General features: G+C 38.4%; 2 protein-coding genes across 2 annotated transcripts; one reads left to right on the forward strand and one right to left on the reverse strand.

The window, feature by feature from the left end:
* Positions 1 to 35: 35 nt before the first annotated feature.
* On the reverse strand, positions 36 to 6,704 carry pelo (pelota mRNA surveillance and ribosome rescue factor). Its single transcript, XM_022742817.1, has 13 exons — positions 6,278 to 6,704; positions 5,724 to 5,816; positions 4,828 to 4,978; positions 4,298 to 4,388; positions 3,079 to 3,242; positions 2,434 to 2,494; positions 2,027 to 2,188; positions 1,898 to 1,944; positions 1,724 to 1,797; positions 1,560 to 1,631; positions 1,128 to 1,202; positions 979 to 1,010; positions 36 to 571 (listed from the first exon to the last, which is right to left on the reverse strand). The coding sequence occupies exons 1-13, from the start codon at positions 6,316 to 6,318 to the stop codon at positions 477 to 479; spliced, it is 1,158 nt and encodes a 385-aa protein (XP_022598538.1). The 5' UTR covers positions 6,319 to 6,704; the 3' UTR covers positions 36 to 476.
* Positions 6,705 to 6,862: 158 nt separating this feature from the next.
* Positions 6,863 to 13,549, forward strand: LOC111219951 (serine/threonine-protein phosphatase alpha-2 isoform-like). Its single transcript, XM_022742826.1, has 7 exons — positions 6,863 to 7,235; positions 8,445 to 8,576; positions 9,285 to 9,515; positions 10,231 to 10,335; positions 11,536 to 11,759; positions 12,427 to 12,561; positions 12,680 to 13,549. Exons 1-7 carry the CDS (start codon positions 7,181 to 7,183, stop codon positions 12,773 to 12,775), a joined length of 978 nt encoding a protein of 325 aa, XP_022598547.1. The 5' UTR covers positions 6,863 to 7,180; the 3' UTR covers positions 12,776 to 13,549.
* Positions 13,550 to 20,637: the final 7,088 nt, after the last annotated feature.

Here is a 20,637-nt window from a genome sequence, read left to right on the forward strand (position 1 = left end):
AGAATGGTTTATGTGACAGAGTAAAATAACAAAAGTGGTTGAATGCTTCTGTTTAATTGAAAGAAAGATAAACTGTATATACACTTGGAAAGAAAAATCATTTTTTTCTATTGCTTAATGTTTCTTAAAACTAACAGTTTTCATTTGAAACTTGGCAACAAATTACATTCCTTTTGTTTGGCATTCTTATGAAGAGCTCTCTGGCATTTGCTTAACATGCCCCATCTCAAAGACACTCACCTCAAAACAAAAACTTCATCTAATTATGTGATATTATGGCCACTTTAGAAAAGCAGGTGTGTTAATTAGGTCTGAGAGAGGTGTGGATATTGCAGAGGTGGAATACATAGACCATAACACAGCAGCTTTATTGTTTTATAACACACTGAGTCAACGCAGTCTTGTGTTATCTGCAACAATGGACGATCACCTTCTTTTCTCCAAATGATTTTTCCTCTGTGGTCCAATTCTGGGGATCAGTCTTCATCTGAGCTGCTGTCATCCTCGCCCTCTGATAGGTCGGCGATGGGAAACCGCAGGATGGCAGCCACTCCGCTCAGCTGAGTCAGTTCTGATGAGACAGTGGAGGATAAATCAATAGGTGACAACACAGACAGTAAACAGGCTGATTTCATGTCTAAGTAGGGAAGTGTAAAGAGTGTGGGTGTAGTTGAGCAATTGTTTCTGTTCACTCTTCACTTCCTAAAGTGAGGATGTCATCAATAAAGAGAAAGTCAGGGCTTCTCTCAACACATCGTCAGTGAATTCCTCTTGGGGCCACAGTCATTAAACATTTACAGTGCAGGCCTGAAGTATTATGTTGTGATTTTAACTCATATGGGTCATTATATATTAATCAGATCATAAATGATTTTGCCAAATAAATACTACAGATTGTGTAAATCTATTAAAAAAACTACTACTAGTGTCTTTTTTAATGTAGAATTAATAAAAAGCAGAAAGGTTTATGTAACTTACGTTCACCAGACACATGAAGGCTTGAGAATATTCTGAAAAAAAAAAAAAAAAAAAAAAAGACGGAGAAAATCATAAGCTTTATGCTTGGTAAAGGATATTCAGCCAGCTCTGGTGAATGTTAACAAAGTATTTTCAAAGTTGATTGGTACCTGACATTGCCGCCATTGTCTCTCACGCTGTCCACCAACCGAACGTAACGACTCCTCGTGGGGACGTCCTGATGTCTGGACACAAAGTGTAAGTGTGTTTACATTACAAGGAACCCTTGTCTGATAAATTTAAAGCCAATAGAGTTGCGGGAATATGTGAAGGATTACATAAATAAAAGAGAATTAAAACCACTAAATGTGGATTTTTCATGTGATTTTAATATCTTAATCTTATTCTGAAGTTTGTGTTTGTATAAAAAATGAGACATCCAGGAGAAAACTGTTGGAAATGTTGGTTGGTGGCAGCTAAACAGTGAATTCCAGCGGCAACCAGTTTATCCAGCAGCTCTGTCTGTAAAAACAAACTTGTCAACTGCAGCCTAGACATAGATAACCTCAGGATGTTTGATAGGAGAATCTCTCAATACATACCTGAACAGCTTATCACTTATCAGCAAAGTGTCGATGGCAAGGGCATCAGCAGCTTTCTCCACATGAGCCACTCTGTGAGGATGCAAAGAGACAAAGGTTGTTGGATTATCAGAGTTAATGAACGAAGCTTCTGTGGGACACTGTCTGTTTACATCATCACTCACCCATAGAAAGCTCTGTCAGGCTCATGCTGGAGCATCTTATAGAAATCCTCTAGGGCTTTCACCTCTCCTGCTGCCTGGATGTTGCACATAAACAATATATATCAATAGTCACTTTCATTCCAAGTTTAGAGCTTTTGCTTACAGGATGATGTATAAACAGGGTGCATTACTCACCTTTGTGTCAGAAAGCCTGCTTGTCACTGTGGGATCAGAGAGGATTTCTGCAAAACACAAGAATTTTACATTTTTTTCACTTTGTGATAAGATTTGATTGTTTTATTCTCAGAATCCACCAGCTCCTACCTTTGAGTGAGTACTTATGACCTGAAGACGAGTGGACCAGCATGAATTTGGGGCGATTCTCCAGCAGGATCTTGTTGTCCTGCCGCACTGCCTCTTTAAAGAGGTAGGTGATGAACTGGTCCCTCACAAACCCTGGACTGGCAATCAGGAAGCACTTCACCACTAGTGGAAGGCAAGGAAGACACATCAATACCTTAACTTGTCAAGTTTAATTTCGTGAAACAGCAAACGAGCAAAGATTGTGTGGTAACAAAAATAAACCACAGTGGTACCATAAAAACATACAATGCAGTAGATGTGATAGGAACAACAAACTAAAAAAAGGAGAAGAGTGTAAAACAAAATAGGAACATGCTCTGTTTGTGTATGCAAGTGTTCACGTGCCAGTGTCTACACAGCAGCCCTACCATCAAAATTGATGTGCCGAAGAATCGCCTGCATCACAGCCTCATAGAACCTCTCCAGCGCCTGCAAACAGAGACAAATACACCAGGTCCAAGTACTGAGAGATGAACTTCCCCGAATATGAGTGTGTTTTTCACACTTGAAAGAAGAGTAATCTTACTCTCATGACTGTTATTATGCACCCAGCACACACACTCCGTCTCTCTGCCTCTTGCCATAATGCTGATTCTCTTTGTGATGGTAAGCTTTAGTTCGATATGTTCATTGAATATTGTTATATGACGTGATTTTAAAACTAGATTATATTTATAGATGCATTTTACTTTCATGATTTACCCTATTTTACTTACTGTAAACGTGACAATACACTTAAAACTGTTAAACATGTGTAAATGTATATATCTGCTGACCGTGTTCTATTCAAAATGCTTCTTATCCCAAAGTAGTCTTCATCCAAAAACACATGTTGCAAAAGGAGGAGAAGGGGGTGGGGTTGCATCTCGCAATCAGGGTTGTCAGACTGACACACTACCCAGATTTGCTGACTTTGTTCTCCCATCAATCCACCCTCCATTCAGCGGTCTATCTTCATAATTCAATATTCACTATCAAAAACAACACTCTCGTCTTTCTGTGCAGTGGGGTACCTTCTCGTGCTGAGTGCAGCTTCCTCTTCTCTTGCGAGGAATGGTGACCTCCACTTTTGCACGGAGCAGAGTCATGGCGGGTGTCACCAGCACCAGGTTGGCCAGACCCTCCTGCATTACCACAGCTGCCACATCTGCCTTCTGGGTTGCATCACATGCCTGCTCTAAAGGGTGAACAAAGCAACAATAAATAGATCATCTGAGGGGGTGGGTACTTCTTGCAGTTATCAACAAATGTTATTGCAGTTTTACTTTTAATTATTGTATTTCACTAATAAGAGGATTAGTTCTAAATTCGTGTAATTGTGTTGAGTTATTGCTAAGTATTTCAAAGACACAAATCTCTCAAATTAAATTCACATAAATGTAGTGAAAATTAGTGCAGCAAAGACTCAATGGACCACCACTCCTTTAAATACATGAACCCCATCTGTCAGCTATGAACTTCCCTCCTGTTTCTCCGTAGTCTGTTTCCATGGCAACACACTGTCTTTGTTGGTTATGTAAATAAATTAACAAGAAGACTGTGCATTTTCTGTAAAAGTCACCCTGTCAGTCAGGGTATGCAGACAGAATTAGCGTTGATATATTTAGTTAACTTGTGATTATTGCTTTCGGGAATAAGCTCTTGCGGCCTGCAGTTGAAATAGGAATTTTAAGTCAGTAGCTGGCATAAAAAGAGATACTGTTCGACATCTGTAAGCATTTTCTGACATTTGGACTCCCTGTGCTCTTTAAACCATATTGGCTCACTTCATTTAGTTGTCTGACAGAAAGAGGCAAAGGTCTGTGTTTTGTCAGAATGAAAATCTGAATTCATTTGGTAAAATGCTTAAATTGTCCAAGACTACAGTGGCTAACAGCAGCATTAAAACCAAATGCACTGTCCAGAACAGTTCATGTGGACAGTAACCCAGAGTCATCAAAAAAAGCAAGCTTCTCCAAATATCTGAAATGTGTTTCTGCTGGGAGTCTCTAACATGCAGCTTCTTGGGTCTAAGGAAACAGTGGATAAGATTTAGACAGCTGCGTGTGCAGTTGCTAAAGCCTGTGAAATTCTGTCTAGTAAACAAGATACTTGTGAATCCATGTGACTACTGTTTACAGGTCTGGGTTGATGTGCAAGTGAGAAGTGAGAGCTTAAACTAACCAAACACAAGAATGAGACAAATTGACAAGTTAAACTAATTCAACAAATTAAACAGTAGCACCTGCTTACCGATTCTATCCAGCACAACGCTGTCCCAGTTTTTTTTAGCTAAAGTGAACTTCCTGTTAAGCTCAAGCTCAATAGTGTGGTAAGCCCCCATCTGAAGAGTGAAGAACACAACATAATCAAAAACACTTTTCATTTCAAACAGGAGTTAACATTAAGACCAACTAGGTAGAAAAAAAAAACCTGCAGCAGAGGAGACAGAGTATACTGCCTGCAGTGTAATACATTGGTGTATACTCTTCACATCTTCGTGCAAGAAAAACAGTAAATTCCAAACAGTTCTGCTTATATCAATAAATACAAATAAAATATATGACTGCCCATAACCCTGTCTTAGCTACAAACCCTAAAAAAAACTGTAAAACTGACTACTTATCAGACATAATTTACATGTGTAATGATCTTTAAATACTCCTGAAATCTTAATTTCAATCCTTGCTTCACTAATTTTATTACTCTAGTTCCTGCTCCACTTTAAAGCTTCTACAAATATGTCAAGGCTACATCTGTCAGATTATTTAAACATCTCAGACCTTGACATACTGGTTCTCCTCTATGTTAGTGCCCTTTACTCTCAGCTGGCAGGCCTGGGAGTCAAAGTCAATCGTCTCCACACATATAGTAAGAGTAGTGCGAACTCTGGAGCTGCCCACGCTTCCAGTGGTGGACTCTGTCTGCACCTTCCTGTGGGAACAAGGGAAAGGGACTTTAGCAGTGACTCAAATGAAAAGTTGTGTGTTTGTTTTTCAGATCAAAACACTGAGACGCAGACAGAAAGAGTGACAGAAAAAGACAGACTGTCTGCCTTTAACGAACAAAGCTTTATTAAAGCTAAACTAGACACAGACCTACGAGCTTCACTGGGGTATTGGAAACATTACATCTTCATACTTGTGTTTGGGTTGTGGCAAGACATAAAGTTGATCTACAGCTAAATTAAGAGCGCTCAGTTGCTAGTTTTCTAACATTATGGTGTCTGTGCCTATTGGGTACATAGTGAGGCATTTAAAGAAATATTTAGTAAATATATTGTTTAATGGTCTTCACAGAAATTGTACAAATCAAAAAAACTGTTGGGACTCCATTGCAGATCTGTAGCTGGCTGCATTGATTATACTGGGTGCATATTGGATGTCTTGCAGTGACTGTTATGAAGTGATGGAAGCTAAACCTTGCCTTGATACAAATAAAAACATTGACAGAGTAGCAGATTTTAATCCTGATCGACTACAATTAGAAAGCTTTTGATGTAATTGTAAACTCTGTGTATATCGTAATTAGGAGGAAAATAGCACTGATAGATGATAAATGAAACAATTCGAGAGAGATGCTGTGTTGCCAAATCTGCAGTGATTCAAGATCACAAAGCAAACATCCTTCTCCATAGGGCTAGAAAACGGTCAGATAGATGGGTGCTATCACCGGTTACCTGATAGTGGAGGCTCTCAGGCTGTCCCTCACTTGCAGCAGGTTGTAGGTGTGCCACATATCCTCTGCCTCCTCTGGCATCAGAGTCACCTGACTGAAGAAGTGTACACAATCAATATTATAGCTAACTATAGATATGATCTTACTGTATGATGTCAAGCCATTATTGGGGACAATGACATAGATGGGGCAATGATGCAGGAGCATCCACGCTTCTACAGTAATTATGGAGTTTACATCAACTATAACACAGTCAGGGGATTGTTTGTTTACTCACTAAGGGGTCGTAGCTCAGTCATTAAATGTAAAACTGTATTCACAGAATCTGAGTGAGTGGCACAATCTATGCCCACATAGTAACGTTTCGTGTCCAATGTTATTACCGCTACAAGTTAACAATATCCGTACCAAATCAAAACTCCCTGCGTCTCTGCTGATACAGGTGAACGTAACTCACATATGGGCATTTACTAAGACTAAAATGACACATGTACAGTCAGCTGTAAAGTGACATGCTGTTTAGCTTGCTAACTTTAGCCATCGCCAATCACTCACCCGGCATTATCTTTTTCAATGTCTTTATGGATCAGCTTCATGGTTGGATGGTTGTATGATATAAACAAGAGTATTATGAGCGTAAAATAGATAGGTTCACATTTATCCGAGTCGGAGTCATGTTTATCTTAGAGTAAACTAGCAAACTAGCTAAGCCATCTCTGTGGTTCAGGATGAATCACTCGGCGTATGTTGCCAGGCGCTGGGACATTGCGTCATGTCGTCAATTCTTCCCATCTTGGTCACTTCCGTGGGTGTCGCTCTACTGCGCAACAAATACAGAGCGATACAGACACGGATATTTGACTAAATATGGATAAAGGCTATGTATTCTGCATTGTTTGATAAAATTCTCAACTTAAGACCAACAAAACGTCAGATATATCCGAGAATGGTTGTTCTTTTTACATTGTGGTTTGAGATAAGTAAATGCTGACGGACGTTGCAAACAGCCAATAAGGGAAAACAATTGGTCCCGCAAATACCGCCTACTGGCAAAATTGACTAATGGGAACGCGGCAACTGTCAGGCCACTTCCGTTCATCCTCGCTTTGAGCTAGCGCTCATCTAGCTTTTTTTTTGTCGATGGCATGGTGCTACTAGCTACGGCAGAAAGAGCGTTCACACGAGAAAATACGAATACTTAAAGTAAATTTGGATATGTAATGGAAAATAGCTGATTAATGCTAATTTCTGAAGTACATGTCAGCCATCCCATCTTCAACAATTCAGCACCCAGCCTCAAATTTTGAGGTTGCCTATTCTGCCCCAAGGTTAGCTAGCTAGCGGGCTAACGATAGCCGATTAACGCTAAACTAGTTGAGCTAACGGTTACTTAGTAGCTAGTAAACAGTTACGACGTTTTGAATTCGCAGAAGTTGTAAGAAACCGACGAGGAATAGCATGGCAGAAGCCGATAAGTTGAACATCGACTCCATTATACAGCGTCTGCTGGAAGGTAAGAGTATTTCGGTCGATATTATTCACCGAGGTAGCCATCTTAGCTAACAGAGGAGGCTAGACAACGGTAGCCACTTCTGAAACGTTACTGATTTAAGTTCATCTCCAGCTTCTTTTTAACGAAACACAAGGATTTAAATTGTGTAGGTTATTTGTAGCAAATTAACCGTCGTTGTTCCTACTCCCCCGCAATAAATATATATGTTGTATTCTGCTCGCTAAATATCCACACATTACATTGTGAGAGTTGGTGTCGATAACCCTCAATTATCATTTGAAAAATAAAATGTGAAGCAGTTTGCATCTGAACTGCTGTTAAACTGGAAATTTGAACATCAAAGGTTGTGTTTAATACTGTACATCGATAGGTGGTATTGTTTGAGTTACACTTCGTTGTCCTGTTGTTTATTTTGCTTGATATTTACACCCAAACGAGTTATATTTAAAGGCGGGCTGAGAGATGCAGTTTTGAAAATTCCCCATATCCCAGTAAAAGCACCTTGGGTGCTATCACGAAGTCATGAGTTATTCCAACATTCACTATTTATAGGGCAGCGTCAGGATTTTTCTCTAAATCACTCCTTTTCTCCTGTTATTTGTTCTGGCTGAGTTTTGCGCTTAGGACAATTCTTATAACTTTGTGACTGTTAACAAAACTTAACATCATATATTTTCCATATCTGACAATGGTTGCAGATGAATACTTATATTTTATGTTTACTTTGTAAAATTCTTCAATCATCCTTTCTTCCACTTTTCAGTATTTAACTTAAACACTTTTTTAGAGCTGCAATGTTTAGCTGAATTGATTAGTGGATTGGATATTATTATTTTTTTGCTTTTGACACTTTTTAGGAATAGTCCTTACTTACAGTCCTACATATTTTATATATTTATGTTGGCTCTGTTGATGGAGGAAAGTTCATGATTGAATACTGAACAGCATGCAGACTCCAAATTAACGTGCCAACTGTCCATGGCAATCTGCCATGCTTTGCACAAAATATGTCAATTTTATTTAGATATAAAATGCAATATCTCCTTCTGTTCTCAAAAATACTCACATTTTCAAAGTATAAATTTGCAAACTTTTTTTGAACAGCATCGTTCTACTGTCTACTCTTTTACTTTACAAATGAGAAAGAATAATAAACCTTTTTGTTTCCAGTGCACAAATTCTCACTCTCGTTCCATTTTTCCCTCACAGTGAAAGGCTCTAGACCTGGCAAAAATGTTCAACTGACAGAGAATGAAATCCGTGGTCTCTGCCTCAAATCCCGGGAGATCTTCCTCAGCCAGCCAATCCTGCTTGAACTTGAGGCGCCCCTCAAGATTTGTGGTGAGGCTTAGTTGTGTTCTTTAGAGTCAAGGGAATTCTCAAATGTGGTCACACAGCATTTACTAACACTCTTAGATGGCTGTTGTAGCCTAGAGTGCTGGGGTATAATGAGAAAGCTTACATTCACATTATGCTGTGTATTCTTACTACCTGATGCTATAGAATTTTCAAATGTTAGTTTAAGATCTTGAGAAAATGTTTAAATTCACAAGACAGTATACAGTGCATGGTTGTGACCTTACCACATAATTACAGAACTGAAGGGATAAACAGATAATATAGGCCTGCCAGTACAGTGCTGTTTTGCACTTGTATTCTCCCGGGAGTTGCCCTCCTGTGTTATACTGCTGATGCCAGTTAATGAAGAATTCTAATTTAAAGGAACACCCTGCAAATTTCAGTTACTGACCAATTTTGAACTGCAATGACAATCATCAGCATGCTCACACTAAATGCAAGCTGGCACATTCAATTAGTTATCGTGTCATCACAAAAAATAAGTCAAGCAACACAAGAGTAACAGTGTTCATTTAAAATAATGAATGGCCAATCATCATATTCAGTGTTGTTAATTTGCAGGGTGCCAACTGTTGTTGTACCTCTATCCAAGTCCCTTACCTTTTGTTGTGCTCATACACACACAGAATGATAATCATAACTTTGACCAACATTGCTGTGTCCACTGTTTAATACTGTTTGTCTCACCAGGTGATGTTCATGGGCAGTACTATGATCTGCTGAGGCTGTTTGAATATGGGGGCTTTCCACCAGAGAGCAACTACCTGTTCCTGGGGGACTATGTAGACAGAGGCAAGCAGTCCCTGGAGACCATCTGCCTGTTGCTGGCTTACAAGATCAAATACCCAGAAAACTTCTTTCTGCTGAGAGGAAACCATGAGTGCGCCTCTATTAACAGAATATATGGCTTCTATGATGAGTGTAAGTTGTGTAACATTCACACGGATAGACATCTTACCAATCTTTCCACTACTCATTAGTTACCTGCAGTTTCATAGTCTCTTAGTCTTTAGGCCTCAGTGTAGTTAAGATAATACAGTCAATGAGACTCATCTTAATGATCATTTACTTTTTTTCAATGTTAAAACTAAAAAAAAAAAGTAAAGCAAACACAGACAAAGGTGGATGTGTTTTTTAGGATTATTTTTTATCAGATATTCTTTGTAAAATTGATGTTTGTTTTGGAGTAATCCAAAAGTGTATCCAACTTTATTTTTTTATGATGTAGTAATCCACTTCTTTATACAGATTACACTGTCTGATATACACCAAAATTCACTCAGCGTTTTCACTAACCATTTATCCATTCATACTCAGAAAATCAAAAGAAACATTTTTAATAAATCATGAATCTGATTTGGAGCTGTTCTTTTAAATCTTATGAGGAAGCTGGCTTATTAGTTATAACAAAATCCAGAGCTACAACACAGATAACCTCTCAATACACCAGGCTTTGGGCTAAGGAGCATGATCAGGCAGAATGGGTCGTGGTTAGTCACATGCCTTTCTCTTCTGTTCACAGCCAGGATTATGTAAAATGTTGTTTCTAATGTGATGCAATAGGTGCAGCAGCTGTTAAGATTTTATAGGCCCCAAGATTAGATTGTGACCAAGTAATTGTGGTTTCTTCCCACAGGTAAAAGGCGATACAACATAAAGCTGTGGAAGACCTTCACCGACTGCTTCAACTGTTTGCCTGTTGCAGCCATTGTTGATGAGAAGATCTTCTGTTGCCATGGAGGTATTCTCATCAAACAGTTCATTTGGCTTGTATCCAGAGCGCACACACACAAACTCGCCTCTTCACTGTTGTTACTATCAACATAATGGCCAAAGGCCTGCAGGACTGTGGGATCTTAATTTGTTCGAGTCTATTTATATTTCCTTTCCCTGTATCAGCAGACTTGGCTTTAGAGCCAGTCTGTTATTTCTAATCACAGGCACTGATAACAGGTAGAAAATAATAAAATTTTTATTATACCTTTTATAGTAGATTGGACCTATGACTGTCACATTGCCAGATTAAGTGTGTACCAAGTTACCATAGTGCTTCTGTCCAATACATTTAGTGGTTTCTAATCATGTAGGCTTTAACACAGTTCATGTCTCACAAATTAATATATTATATGTGAGCTGGTAATGGTCTTAAACAGCAAGATTTCAAAGTGTGTTCAGCTCAGAAAGAAGCAAAACTACAAGGAGTGATTTTGATAGTAAAAAAGATGCCGATTAAAGATAAAAAAACAAGCACATTCGATTAATTAGAAAGAAAAATTTAAGTAACATGTTATTTTTGTCATCATTTTGCAACTAGTTTTGCAACACTTGCAATACAGAAAATAGCATAATGAAATGGACCTAAGAGTTCAGACAAAGTGACACCAACAATCGGTCACAGCTATGTCTGAGACGCACTACACAAAATATGTAAACATGCACTCATAATCATGAGGGTAGACACCACCTCCCTCTTCGAACATAAAGTTACATAAGAGAAAGCACACAGAAAGGATATTGTATGTGTGCTCGAGTTATTTGTTCAGCACACTGCAGTTAAAGCTTCAGTCCACCCTTTTTTTTTTTTTTTATCACATTAATGTTAAGTATATACTTGCACTTGCTCCTCTATCTAGGGCAGTACATAAAGTAAACAATTTTGTTACCTGTTTGTTTACTTTTAAAAGATCAAAAATATTTCTTTTTATCATGGTATTGGTTTCAATCACATTGTTCAGCCTTATTAAGGCCTAATGAGAAGTTTGTCTTGGGGTTTGGTGACATTTGTCTCAACCAAGTAAATTCTTCCGTTACTAGTAATGTTGTTGCATGTCAGATTAACCCAGGCTCTCTTCTAATTGCCCATATTTAGATTTTCTCCTATAAATCCTAAAATAAAAGCAAAGAGTTGACCTGCTTTCTAATGTGTAACTGTCTTCTCCAGGCCTATCTCCAGACCTCCAGTCTATGGAGCAGGTGCGAAGGGTCATGCGCCCCACTGATGTGCCTGACCAGGGCCTCCTCTGCGACCTGTTGTGGGCTGACCCGGACAAGGATGTGCTTGGCTGGGGTGAGAACGACCGTGGCGTCTCCTTCACTTTTGGTGCCGACGTGGTCACAAAGTTCCTCCACAAACACGACATGGACCTCATTTGTCGGGCCCATCAGGTCAGTATAAGACCTTGCTTCTGAAGTTAGTTAGAAGTTAGTTTGAATGGGATTACAAAGTAGTAAAGATGAATAAAACAAGCGAATAAACTAAAAGGTAAACCACCCCTCTTTTGTACATCTTGTTGGCAAAGTTTGATGTGGAACTCAGGGTTAACTTAGACCAATGTTATGGGGGGGGATAGGAAGTGTAGTTTTTGTACCTAGTTACATTAACAAGTAGCCAATGGTTACTAGATCTATTAAACATGGTTTCAGTTTTCCTAGTTTTTTCCTGTTGTGTATCTTTACTCCCTCTATCCACAAGTGCAAAACTTCTTGAAGGTAAAAGAAGGGTACAACTTAAATCAACAAACCCAGATGTTAGTGAATATTTGAAGGTGGATCTGCTGAAGTACTTGGATAGCATCTATAGTGCAGTGGGACCAGCTGAAAACCTGTTAACCATTTCAGCGCAGTTGGATTCAGCTCAGTTTTACTGATAACAGGTAGGCAGTGTGAGCAATAGAAATGTATCTGTCACGTATTTTGTCGTTTCATAAGTCCACCGTAAATTATTTACAAACGTATGGTTCTGTTTTTTACCCTGATTTATTGTATCCAGGAAAGAAATGATGAAAATTGGCTAAATTCAACTTGCAACAACATATCATGTATGTGTTTTCAGGTGGTTGAGGACGGATATGAATTCTTTGCTAAAAGACAGCTGGTGACGCTGTTCTCAGCCCCAAACTACTGCGGTGAGTTTGACAACGCCGGAGCCATGATGAGTGTAGATGAGACCCTCATGTGCTCATTCCAGGTAAGCAAGAGCCCACCAAGCCAACATTTTCAACCTGGCCCACCAAACCAACATTTTCAAAAATGAAAGATTATGCTTTGTCATGCTCAGTTTTGTCAACTTTGTTTCACTTTCACAGATTCTCAAACCTGCAGACAAGAAGCTGTTCTATGGCGGTGGAGGGGGCATGGGCTCTGGTCGCCCAGTCACCCCCCCAAGGAAAGCTAAGAAATGACACCAGTAGTTTGCCCTCGACCTCCGACCCATCCCTCCTGCCCTCTCTACCTCTCTTCTCCTTTCTTTCACCAAACAGCCAGAAATCAAACCTATACCCAGGGCTTTTTTCCTTTTTTATCTGTACTTCTTAAAACATTTAATGTTACGAATTGTCTGAGTGAGTGCGTGCGTGCGCAGATGACAAACGCGTCTCGTCTGCCGGTGAGCATTAAAATCATGTGTGCACGTGTACATTTTGTGTGAGAGTATTAGAGATTTATACTTTCCCCTCTCTTACCACTCTTCCCGTGGAAAGGTTGAAACCACAGTGTCTGTCTGTACAGTAATTTTGACTGAAAAAGCAGGGTTTGGGAGACAGTGGGAGAATTGCTGACATGATGAATTTGGCAGCAAACCCTGCCTGCAGGTTGTGTGTGTGTACTTGTGGAGGGGGGGAGTATTTTGTTTTCCCTGTCCTCTGTACTGTAAAATCTCAAACACAGGTATGTGCATGTGAGCGTGTGCGTGCATGCAGTGTCTTGCCCCTATCTGCGTGTGATGTCTCAGTATCCTTGAACAGGAAAGAGTATGTCACCTTGTCTCACAAGAGCAAGCACATGCTTACTCACACACACACACACATGCATATGACTCTTCAGATTCATATGAGCCAGAGCTGTAAAAACCCCATACAGTTTAGGTTTGTACAGATTTGATTACTTGAAAGAGATTTTTTGTGAATTCGTTTTGTAGTCTTTCATCAAGTTGACCAATAAAGCGAGAATCTGAGCTACACTGTCTACTTCTCATTTTTTATTGTATTGGTATCAGATATAAAAGATAAATGTGTTGTAATTAAGCATTTGCAAATAACTTGACAGCACAAGTTGTATGAAGACCCCGACTATTGATATTTCATCTTAAATAGATAAATTAGATTGTGAAATTAGTCATAAATGCAAATATTTGAGTTTTGACAATTTGTAAGATTGAATTGTTAAATGTTTTTTAATCCTCCCTCTTCTCACAATGATTGCAGTCTGATTTTTTTTTCTTCTTTTTAATGTTCTTTTTTGGACATTTCTTGACTTTATTATGACAGGGCCAGTGAGAGACAGGCAGGAAAGTCAGGGGATGACATGCAGCAAAGGGCCAGAGTTAGATTCAAACCCAGGCTGTTGCGGCAAGGACTGAGTCCAAATGGTCTGCACTCTACCAGGTGAGCCACTGGGGCGCCCCCATTCTGATTCTATTTCATGACAGTTCATACACAATTTCATATTGGGTATTTTGTCCACATCTGTTCATATAATTATTAGCTTCATAATGACTTCTTTAATACTGGATGCTTTTTTAATAGGGACAATACACATTGATTGTCACTGTAAATGTGGCAGTGCTAGCCAAAAGGCCCATTTTGATCTGTTGTCCCTTGGCCAGTTAACTAAACTAGATTAATGAACTAGACAGGATTTTTGATGATTTAGTGATCAAATGTTATTGTACAAAATTATTTGATCAAAAGTTTCAGGTCATTTTTCAAAGCAACAAATTAACAATTTCTTATTTTACCAAGACTCGCACAACAAATTAGTCAAGAAATTTACCAAAGGGGTTGTTTAACCTGAATACTCAGATAGGAGAGATAGACAGGTTTGATATTCACCTTCCAAGCAATATGCTTTTGAGAACAATGTAAATTGACATTCAGTTTCAGTAATTGCTGCTGTCAGTCATTATAATGTCCAGCTGTTGTCCACAGGGAGGCAGTGTTGAGCTCCTTTGACACCATGAGTCAGAAGCTTCTCATTAGGACGAGGCAAAGACACGTAGGAGAGCTGTTGTTTAGGACATGATCATTGCTTTACATTTCCCCAAGGCAACATTAACATTTCATGTACTTGCATAAAATGTAAGAATACTGGTCTGCTATTGCTGTAGTTGCAATATTTTGTATCGAATCCCATTTCCATTACTAAGTTGTCATCAATGTAAATAATATTTTTTTAATAAGAGTAATGTTCACCTCCTTTTGCTCCACAGGGTCTGTGTTTAAAACTGTATCTCTCTTTTATGTTCTTCAATCTATATTTACCAAAAAAGGATCAAATTTCTTTCTTAGGCATTTCTCAGGCTCTTTTTGCATTCATTCATCTTCCTGTCATCAACACCCTTTTTCAAGACGCTCTGTCCATCACTGTGCCTTCCTTTTACAGGACCAATGAGGTGAGAGGTGAAGGGTATAGCTGAGTGGGTTGAGTGTGGACTTAAAAAAAGTCTTTAAACTTTTTTAAAATGGAAATTGATTTTCTGTAATTTTCTCTGTCTTGTAGGTTGATATGAATAACAGTAATAACAATAACAATAATAGTTTCGGACAGCATGATTTCCAGATAAATATTTGTCAAGAATTAAGAAAAAAGGAAATTCATTACAAAATTGTTAACCCATTTATTTCATAACATCCTGATGCTGAAACCATTGTTACCTTTTTCAAACCTCAAAAAAATACTGTGGTTAAGATAAAAAGATGTTTATGAGGCTGAAATATGTATGGGCCACGCTCATTGCAAAACTGCTTTGATATCTGGCCAGTGGGTGGGGGTGGGGTCCAGCGTCATTCTACTTCAGGAGTACAATCCTCTGTACATTTATAGCAGGTCGATGGAGACTTAAGGTCACCCGTGGTCGTCAGGATTTGTCAGTGGCTATGTGGTCTCAAATTCTTACTGTGGCACTTCTACAGGATTATGTTTCTCAATCTTGTGTTGGTCAGTGAGTCTTGAGGACTCAGACGTGACTGTGTTCCTCGTGTGAATAGACTTGCTGTATTCAAAACGTTTAGAAGAGAGTAAAAAAAAATTTTAATTTGGGACATAGATTACTGGAATCAGTCCAATTTTGTGACTGCCACATTCACTTCAGTCACAGTAATCAACCCAAAAATAGTGTCTCGGTTAGATAAGCTTACTCAAAATAGACAAGACATTGAAGATGTAGTATATTTCCAAGAGCTCATCTTTCAGATGATACCAAATACTGTACATACTAGTTCATACAGCTATGCTGGCCTGAAACACTAAACTGTTGAATTTATGACTGGCTATTATGAAGCTCCAGACTGATTTTGTTCATGTGCAGACATCCAAAAAAACTTGTTTGGGAAACAAACTTGTATATTCATCAGTAGTTTTATGAAACATCATTGCCTTAATAGGTGGAACTGTGCCAGTAGCATACGGTTGATGGTGTGGTTTTTTATTGAATGCTTGATGAGTCATCATTAACACTAGAATACTCAACTTAATTTGGTTGCTGTGCATTTAATTAGTTAATCACAAGAAAAAAGTGAACCCAAATGAAAGAATTTTTACTAAGCAAGCAAGAACCCGAGGTAAAAGTAGCATCTGTATAAGTATCTACATACTTAAGTATCTGTTGAAAAAACTGCTGCAGAAGTGAGTAACTTCGCATGTGAGAGAAAAAACACATTAAGGTAAATGATCTAACATACACTAGTGTTTGGTTTGAGAATTGGTGAAATGTATACCAACACCAAAAAAAACAAAAAATCCCACTCCTTGTCTCATTAGTATGGTCACAAAATCCCCATGTAGATACCAGGCTATATTAATATCATTAAAAAATGGAATAAATAATAAACACATAAATGTAGCACGATAAACGTAACTAACTAAAAGTACAGCTTTTTCACCAAAAATGTGTTTGACTAAGAGCAAAAAGTATCTTCAAGATGCACAATTTACTCAAACTGTTACTTGAGTACATGTAACACAGTAAATGTAACTCATCGCTACCAACCTCTGTTCATACTAAAGTAGAAATAACTTCTCTGCAATCTTAATATAGAAATGCCTCTTGGTGCAGCTAAGTAAAATCGCACTTTATCTGATCCAGTAAAGCGAGCGGGATGCTGCGCTTCACTCCGCAGATGCTGAGTTTCCCAATAAGAAGTCTTTGCCTGTATTGACAGCGCTGGCCTTTAAAAATGCAGACCCAGCTAAGTAAATGACACTCCATCAATAAAATGAAAGCTACTTTTGATCAACAGGCTCACTTTCCTGTCAGCTCCCCTGTGGCTTATATAGTACAGCCCTAAGTGTGAGGAATGGTGTGAACAACCCGGAACTCTTCGGCCCAATGTACCACACAGATATTGATGACACTGTGGAGTCAAATGTGTCCTCCAGCATCCTATCTTATTTTCTGCCCATAGTTGAAAGTTAAACTTGCGAGCCTGAACTAAAGGTCCAGCATTCTGAAATAAAAAAGCTGCAAAGCTGTCGTGGTGCCATGCCCAGCAGCCCAGTGTCACCTGCTCTATTTATATCTCGCGAGGAATTCTGGATTCAGAGACTCAGCTGCCACTTCTATTATTACTATTAGCTAATGCTGTAACAAGTACCCCGCTAACACTGACGCTGTAGCTCCTCCATCCATTGCCTTATTGCCCAGTACTAATTATGTCCTTACCACACGTGTCCTATGTTATTAGATTTTATGTTGGTGCTCTGTGAATGTTTCGGCATGTGGATAAAACTTAAGAATTGTAGAAAACCTGCAGTTTATGGATGCAAGTTGGACTAAGATGATGCTATTGCAGTTTTAACTTGTTGCTAAGAGCCAGTCTGAGAGTTTTATTTTAAAAAAGAGTTTTAAGTAATATTATAATTTGTTACTTAGACATAAGAATTACACTCCCAGGCGAGCATATTAATTGTATTTCATAAAACTAGAGAAATTTAAGTGTGTTTATGACTAACAACCGTAAATGAGGGTTCTTTCATTTTACCATCCACCCTGAAATTTATGATTTTCATCAGCTGGGCAGCATATAATAGTATGCAACCCACAAAGTATGCTGTTAATGACAATAACCTTCTTTAGGAAATATGTCAGTTTTTCCTGGCTCCATGTCTTTAAGTGACAAATGTCGCCTTGTCCCTCTCACTTTGCTTGTACTGTGCAAGTCAGCAGAGACAGACTTAGTTGCATAAGATAGCTGTGTGCGTACAGCTGCACTACCACAGTACTTAACACTTGTACAGAACTGGGAACATGTATAGAGTTCACAAGCGGAGGAGGGAGGGCTCGATGGGTTAAGGCGGCACATGGTGATCCCTCAGCCTGGCACGAAGGCGTGGCATGTTAGCGACATGGTGGGAGTTGGAGGTGATGGGTGTCCCAGCTTGCAGGGGTTTACGCTGTAGTAGTCCCTGCACACACGGGCTCCTGACACTTCAGGGATAGACAGAGGCGGAAGATGGAGGGGAGTGAGGGAGAAACCTTATCCTTCTGGGATATTGAGTTAAATGTCACTGCTCTGCCCTGAGGGAGACACTGACAGGCCGACCCCTATCACAGCCCCCCCAAATCTCAGAGGTCAGAACGGCTGTACAACAGCTGAAGCCTGGAGAGTGGCTGGGTGAAACAGAGATGGGGACACTGGCAGAACAAAATGAGTATAAAATGTTTTATCATGTCCAGGAACAAAAACAAAAAAATGTGTCAAATGTTATTCCTTTTTACAGGTAGGCAAATTGGACAAATCATTTTAATATAGTTACACATTTGGCTGGTGAGTAGATATTTTGCTAACTGTAGTGTGGATTGTAGGTTCACATGAGTTCATCACACTAATCACTCTCATACTATTTTAAATGACAGTTGAATAAATTAAAATGATACATACACTAAATACAGTTCAATATTTACTCAAAGCCTAATAAAATGTGCTACATAAATATGTTTACAACATAAATGTTTATATGATTATATCCATACACACTCTTTGTAGCAGCTTTTCAAAAAATCTGGGCTGATTCCATGGTCTGTTTTCGTACGATGCTTTTTCAGTGCTTTACTGCTTGTAATTCTGCCACCACTTAAAATATGCATTAAAGCATTAAGAGCTTTCTGTGCTTGTTGGTTGCCACGCTTTTCTCTATCATGGATAATTTACTGTACTTTTTGGGGAAGGAATTGCCCCTCACCAGCAGGCCAGAGGGCTGAGTCAGTTGGTCACCAGCAGCTGACTGGAAATTTGAAAGCTGCCACAAAAACAGTTTTACATTTTAAAGATTCCCTGTGAAGGAGCAGCAGAAGCATGTTTGTGTTACTAACAGGCCAATACTCTATATGTCCTCATAGTATATTTGCAGTAAGATACTCCACATGTTCTGCAAATATCTGAGGTTTCGATCCATGGAATGCATCTAAACATTTATGCTATATATGTTTATGTAATAAATTCAAAATTATTGTGTAGAAATGTATCTCATTTGTTTGGGAAGACACTCACAAACACAACAAAAGAGAAAAGAGTACTGATGAGTCATAAGGGTGGTGTAAAATAACACAATATGCAATTAAAGATAATTACATAGTTTATCTCACACGTGCATGCACACACACATACACACACACATATATATATATATATATATATATATATGTATATGTGTGTGTGTGTGTTCATGTACGTGTGCGTGCACGTGCATGTGTGTTTAAACTTTCTTTCACTTTCTTTCACTTTTTCACTATTTCCAGACAAACTACTGACACTCACTGACAGCCAATGAGGGACCTTCTGATCAGAGAGACTGTCCTTCAGCTGGACAACCTGAGTTACGACCTCTATTACTGGAAGCATCCACCCTGCTGGAGAGTCCTTGAGCAAGTCAGTTAATCTATTTCAAGACTGCCACTGTTTACATTCATTAATATTGTATAAAACAAATCAGTAAAAGCAGCATTCTTTTATAAAGATTGAAGAAAACAAACATAAGCATAAGAGAAAAATCTCACTGAAACTCTGAAGAAAATAAATGACATACCAAGTTGTAAATAAATCATCCATTGGAGTGATGTTACGGTTAGAATTAAAAGCACATTTCACTATTCATTCTTAAGTTAACTGGCTGGAAGGGAATCCTACACCTCACATTATGGTCGTTCGCACCATGATGTGAGTTGTTGAAGTCATGTTACTTGGCTGCAAGGTAATTGTGAAGATCATCAGTTCAACTGAAGTTTAAGTTGTTGTTAAGTCTAAATAAATAACAATTACAAAGCTGGATCATAGAGGAATACAATTAACAGTGTTTGTCAACTATAAAAGATAGAAGCAGATAGAAGCTGACATAGTTAATTAAAACTGATGTGATAAAGATAAAGAGTGTAAATGATAGTGTTGTAGAACGTATCAAAGATTTGAGGGGCTGCATTGTTATTATGCTACCCAGACGCAGTAACTGTGCCATGGGTGATACTCCCTGTTGTGGGGAAAGCAAAAGCAAGACATTGCAAAACTTTACATTATTCACTGTAAAGTCACCTTTCGATTGGTTCAAATTTCACAAACATGAATAATGTATATCGTTAGTTTGTGCCATACATCAAACTGCAATTTTTTTATTCTGTAAGAAACTATTATTTTCATGTAAATTAATCCATTAATAATTTTTCCAGTTATTATTATTATTATTATTATTTTTTTTTTTTATCATTTAGGCTATAAAATGACTAAAATAGTTATAAATGTCAATTTTACCTGACTCCAAAGTGTCTAGTTTGTTTGGTGAACAGTCAAAAAACCTGACACTATGCAATATGTTTGACCTTTATTTATTTTATTTATTTTTTGATAATCAATATTTTTTTTTATTTCTGTAGACCAAATAATTATAGTTATTGAAAGTTATGGCAAGTGTGAATAATGTGTCAAAGTAATGTACACAGTTTACTGTCATTAAACTGTGAACCTCACATAACTTTTACTGAATGTAAAGACACAGGTGGCTTTCTAAGGACAAGAGCAGCTGTTTTTCTGTTTCCATTTGACCTGATTTGTTTGAATTC

This window comes from Seriola dumerili, unplaced genomic scaffold, assembly GCF_002260705.1.
Source record: "Seriola dumerili isolate Sdu_G_001 unplaced genomic scaffold, Sdu_1.0 BDQW01000068.1, whole genome shotgun sequence".
Lineage (NCBI taxonomy): Eukaryota > Metazoa > Chordata > Actinopteri > Carangiformes > Carangidae > Seriola > Seriola dumerili.

Coding starts and splice junctions, on each gene's coding strand:
- pelo (XM_022742817.1), bottom strand. CDS start 6,318: ATGAAGCTGATCCATAAAGACATTGAAAAAGATAATGCCGG. Junction 1,798..1,897: donor GCAGGCTTTCTGACACAAAG/GTGAGTAATGCA, acceptor TGCAACATCCAG/GCAGCAGGAGAGGTGAAAGC. Junction 572..978: donor CCTTCATGTGTCTGGTGAAC/GTAAGTTACATA, acceptor CTGTCTCATCAG/AACTGACTCAGCTGAGCGGA.
- LOC111219951 (XM_022742826.1), top strand. CDS start 7,181: ATGGCAGAAGCCGATAAGTTGAACATCGACTCCATTATACAGCGTCTG. Junction 7,236..8,444: donor TATACAGCGTCTGCTGGAAG/GTAAGAGTATTT, acceptor TTTCCCTCACAG/TGAAAGGCTCTAGACCTGGC. Junction 11,760..12,426: donor TCATTTGTCGGGCCCATCAG/GTCAGTATAAGA, acceptor ATGTGTTTTCAG/GTGGTTGAGGACGGATATGA.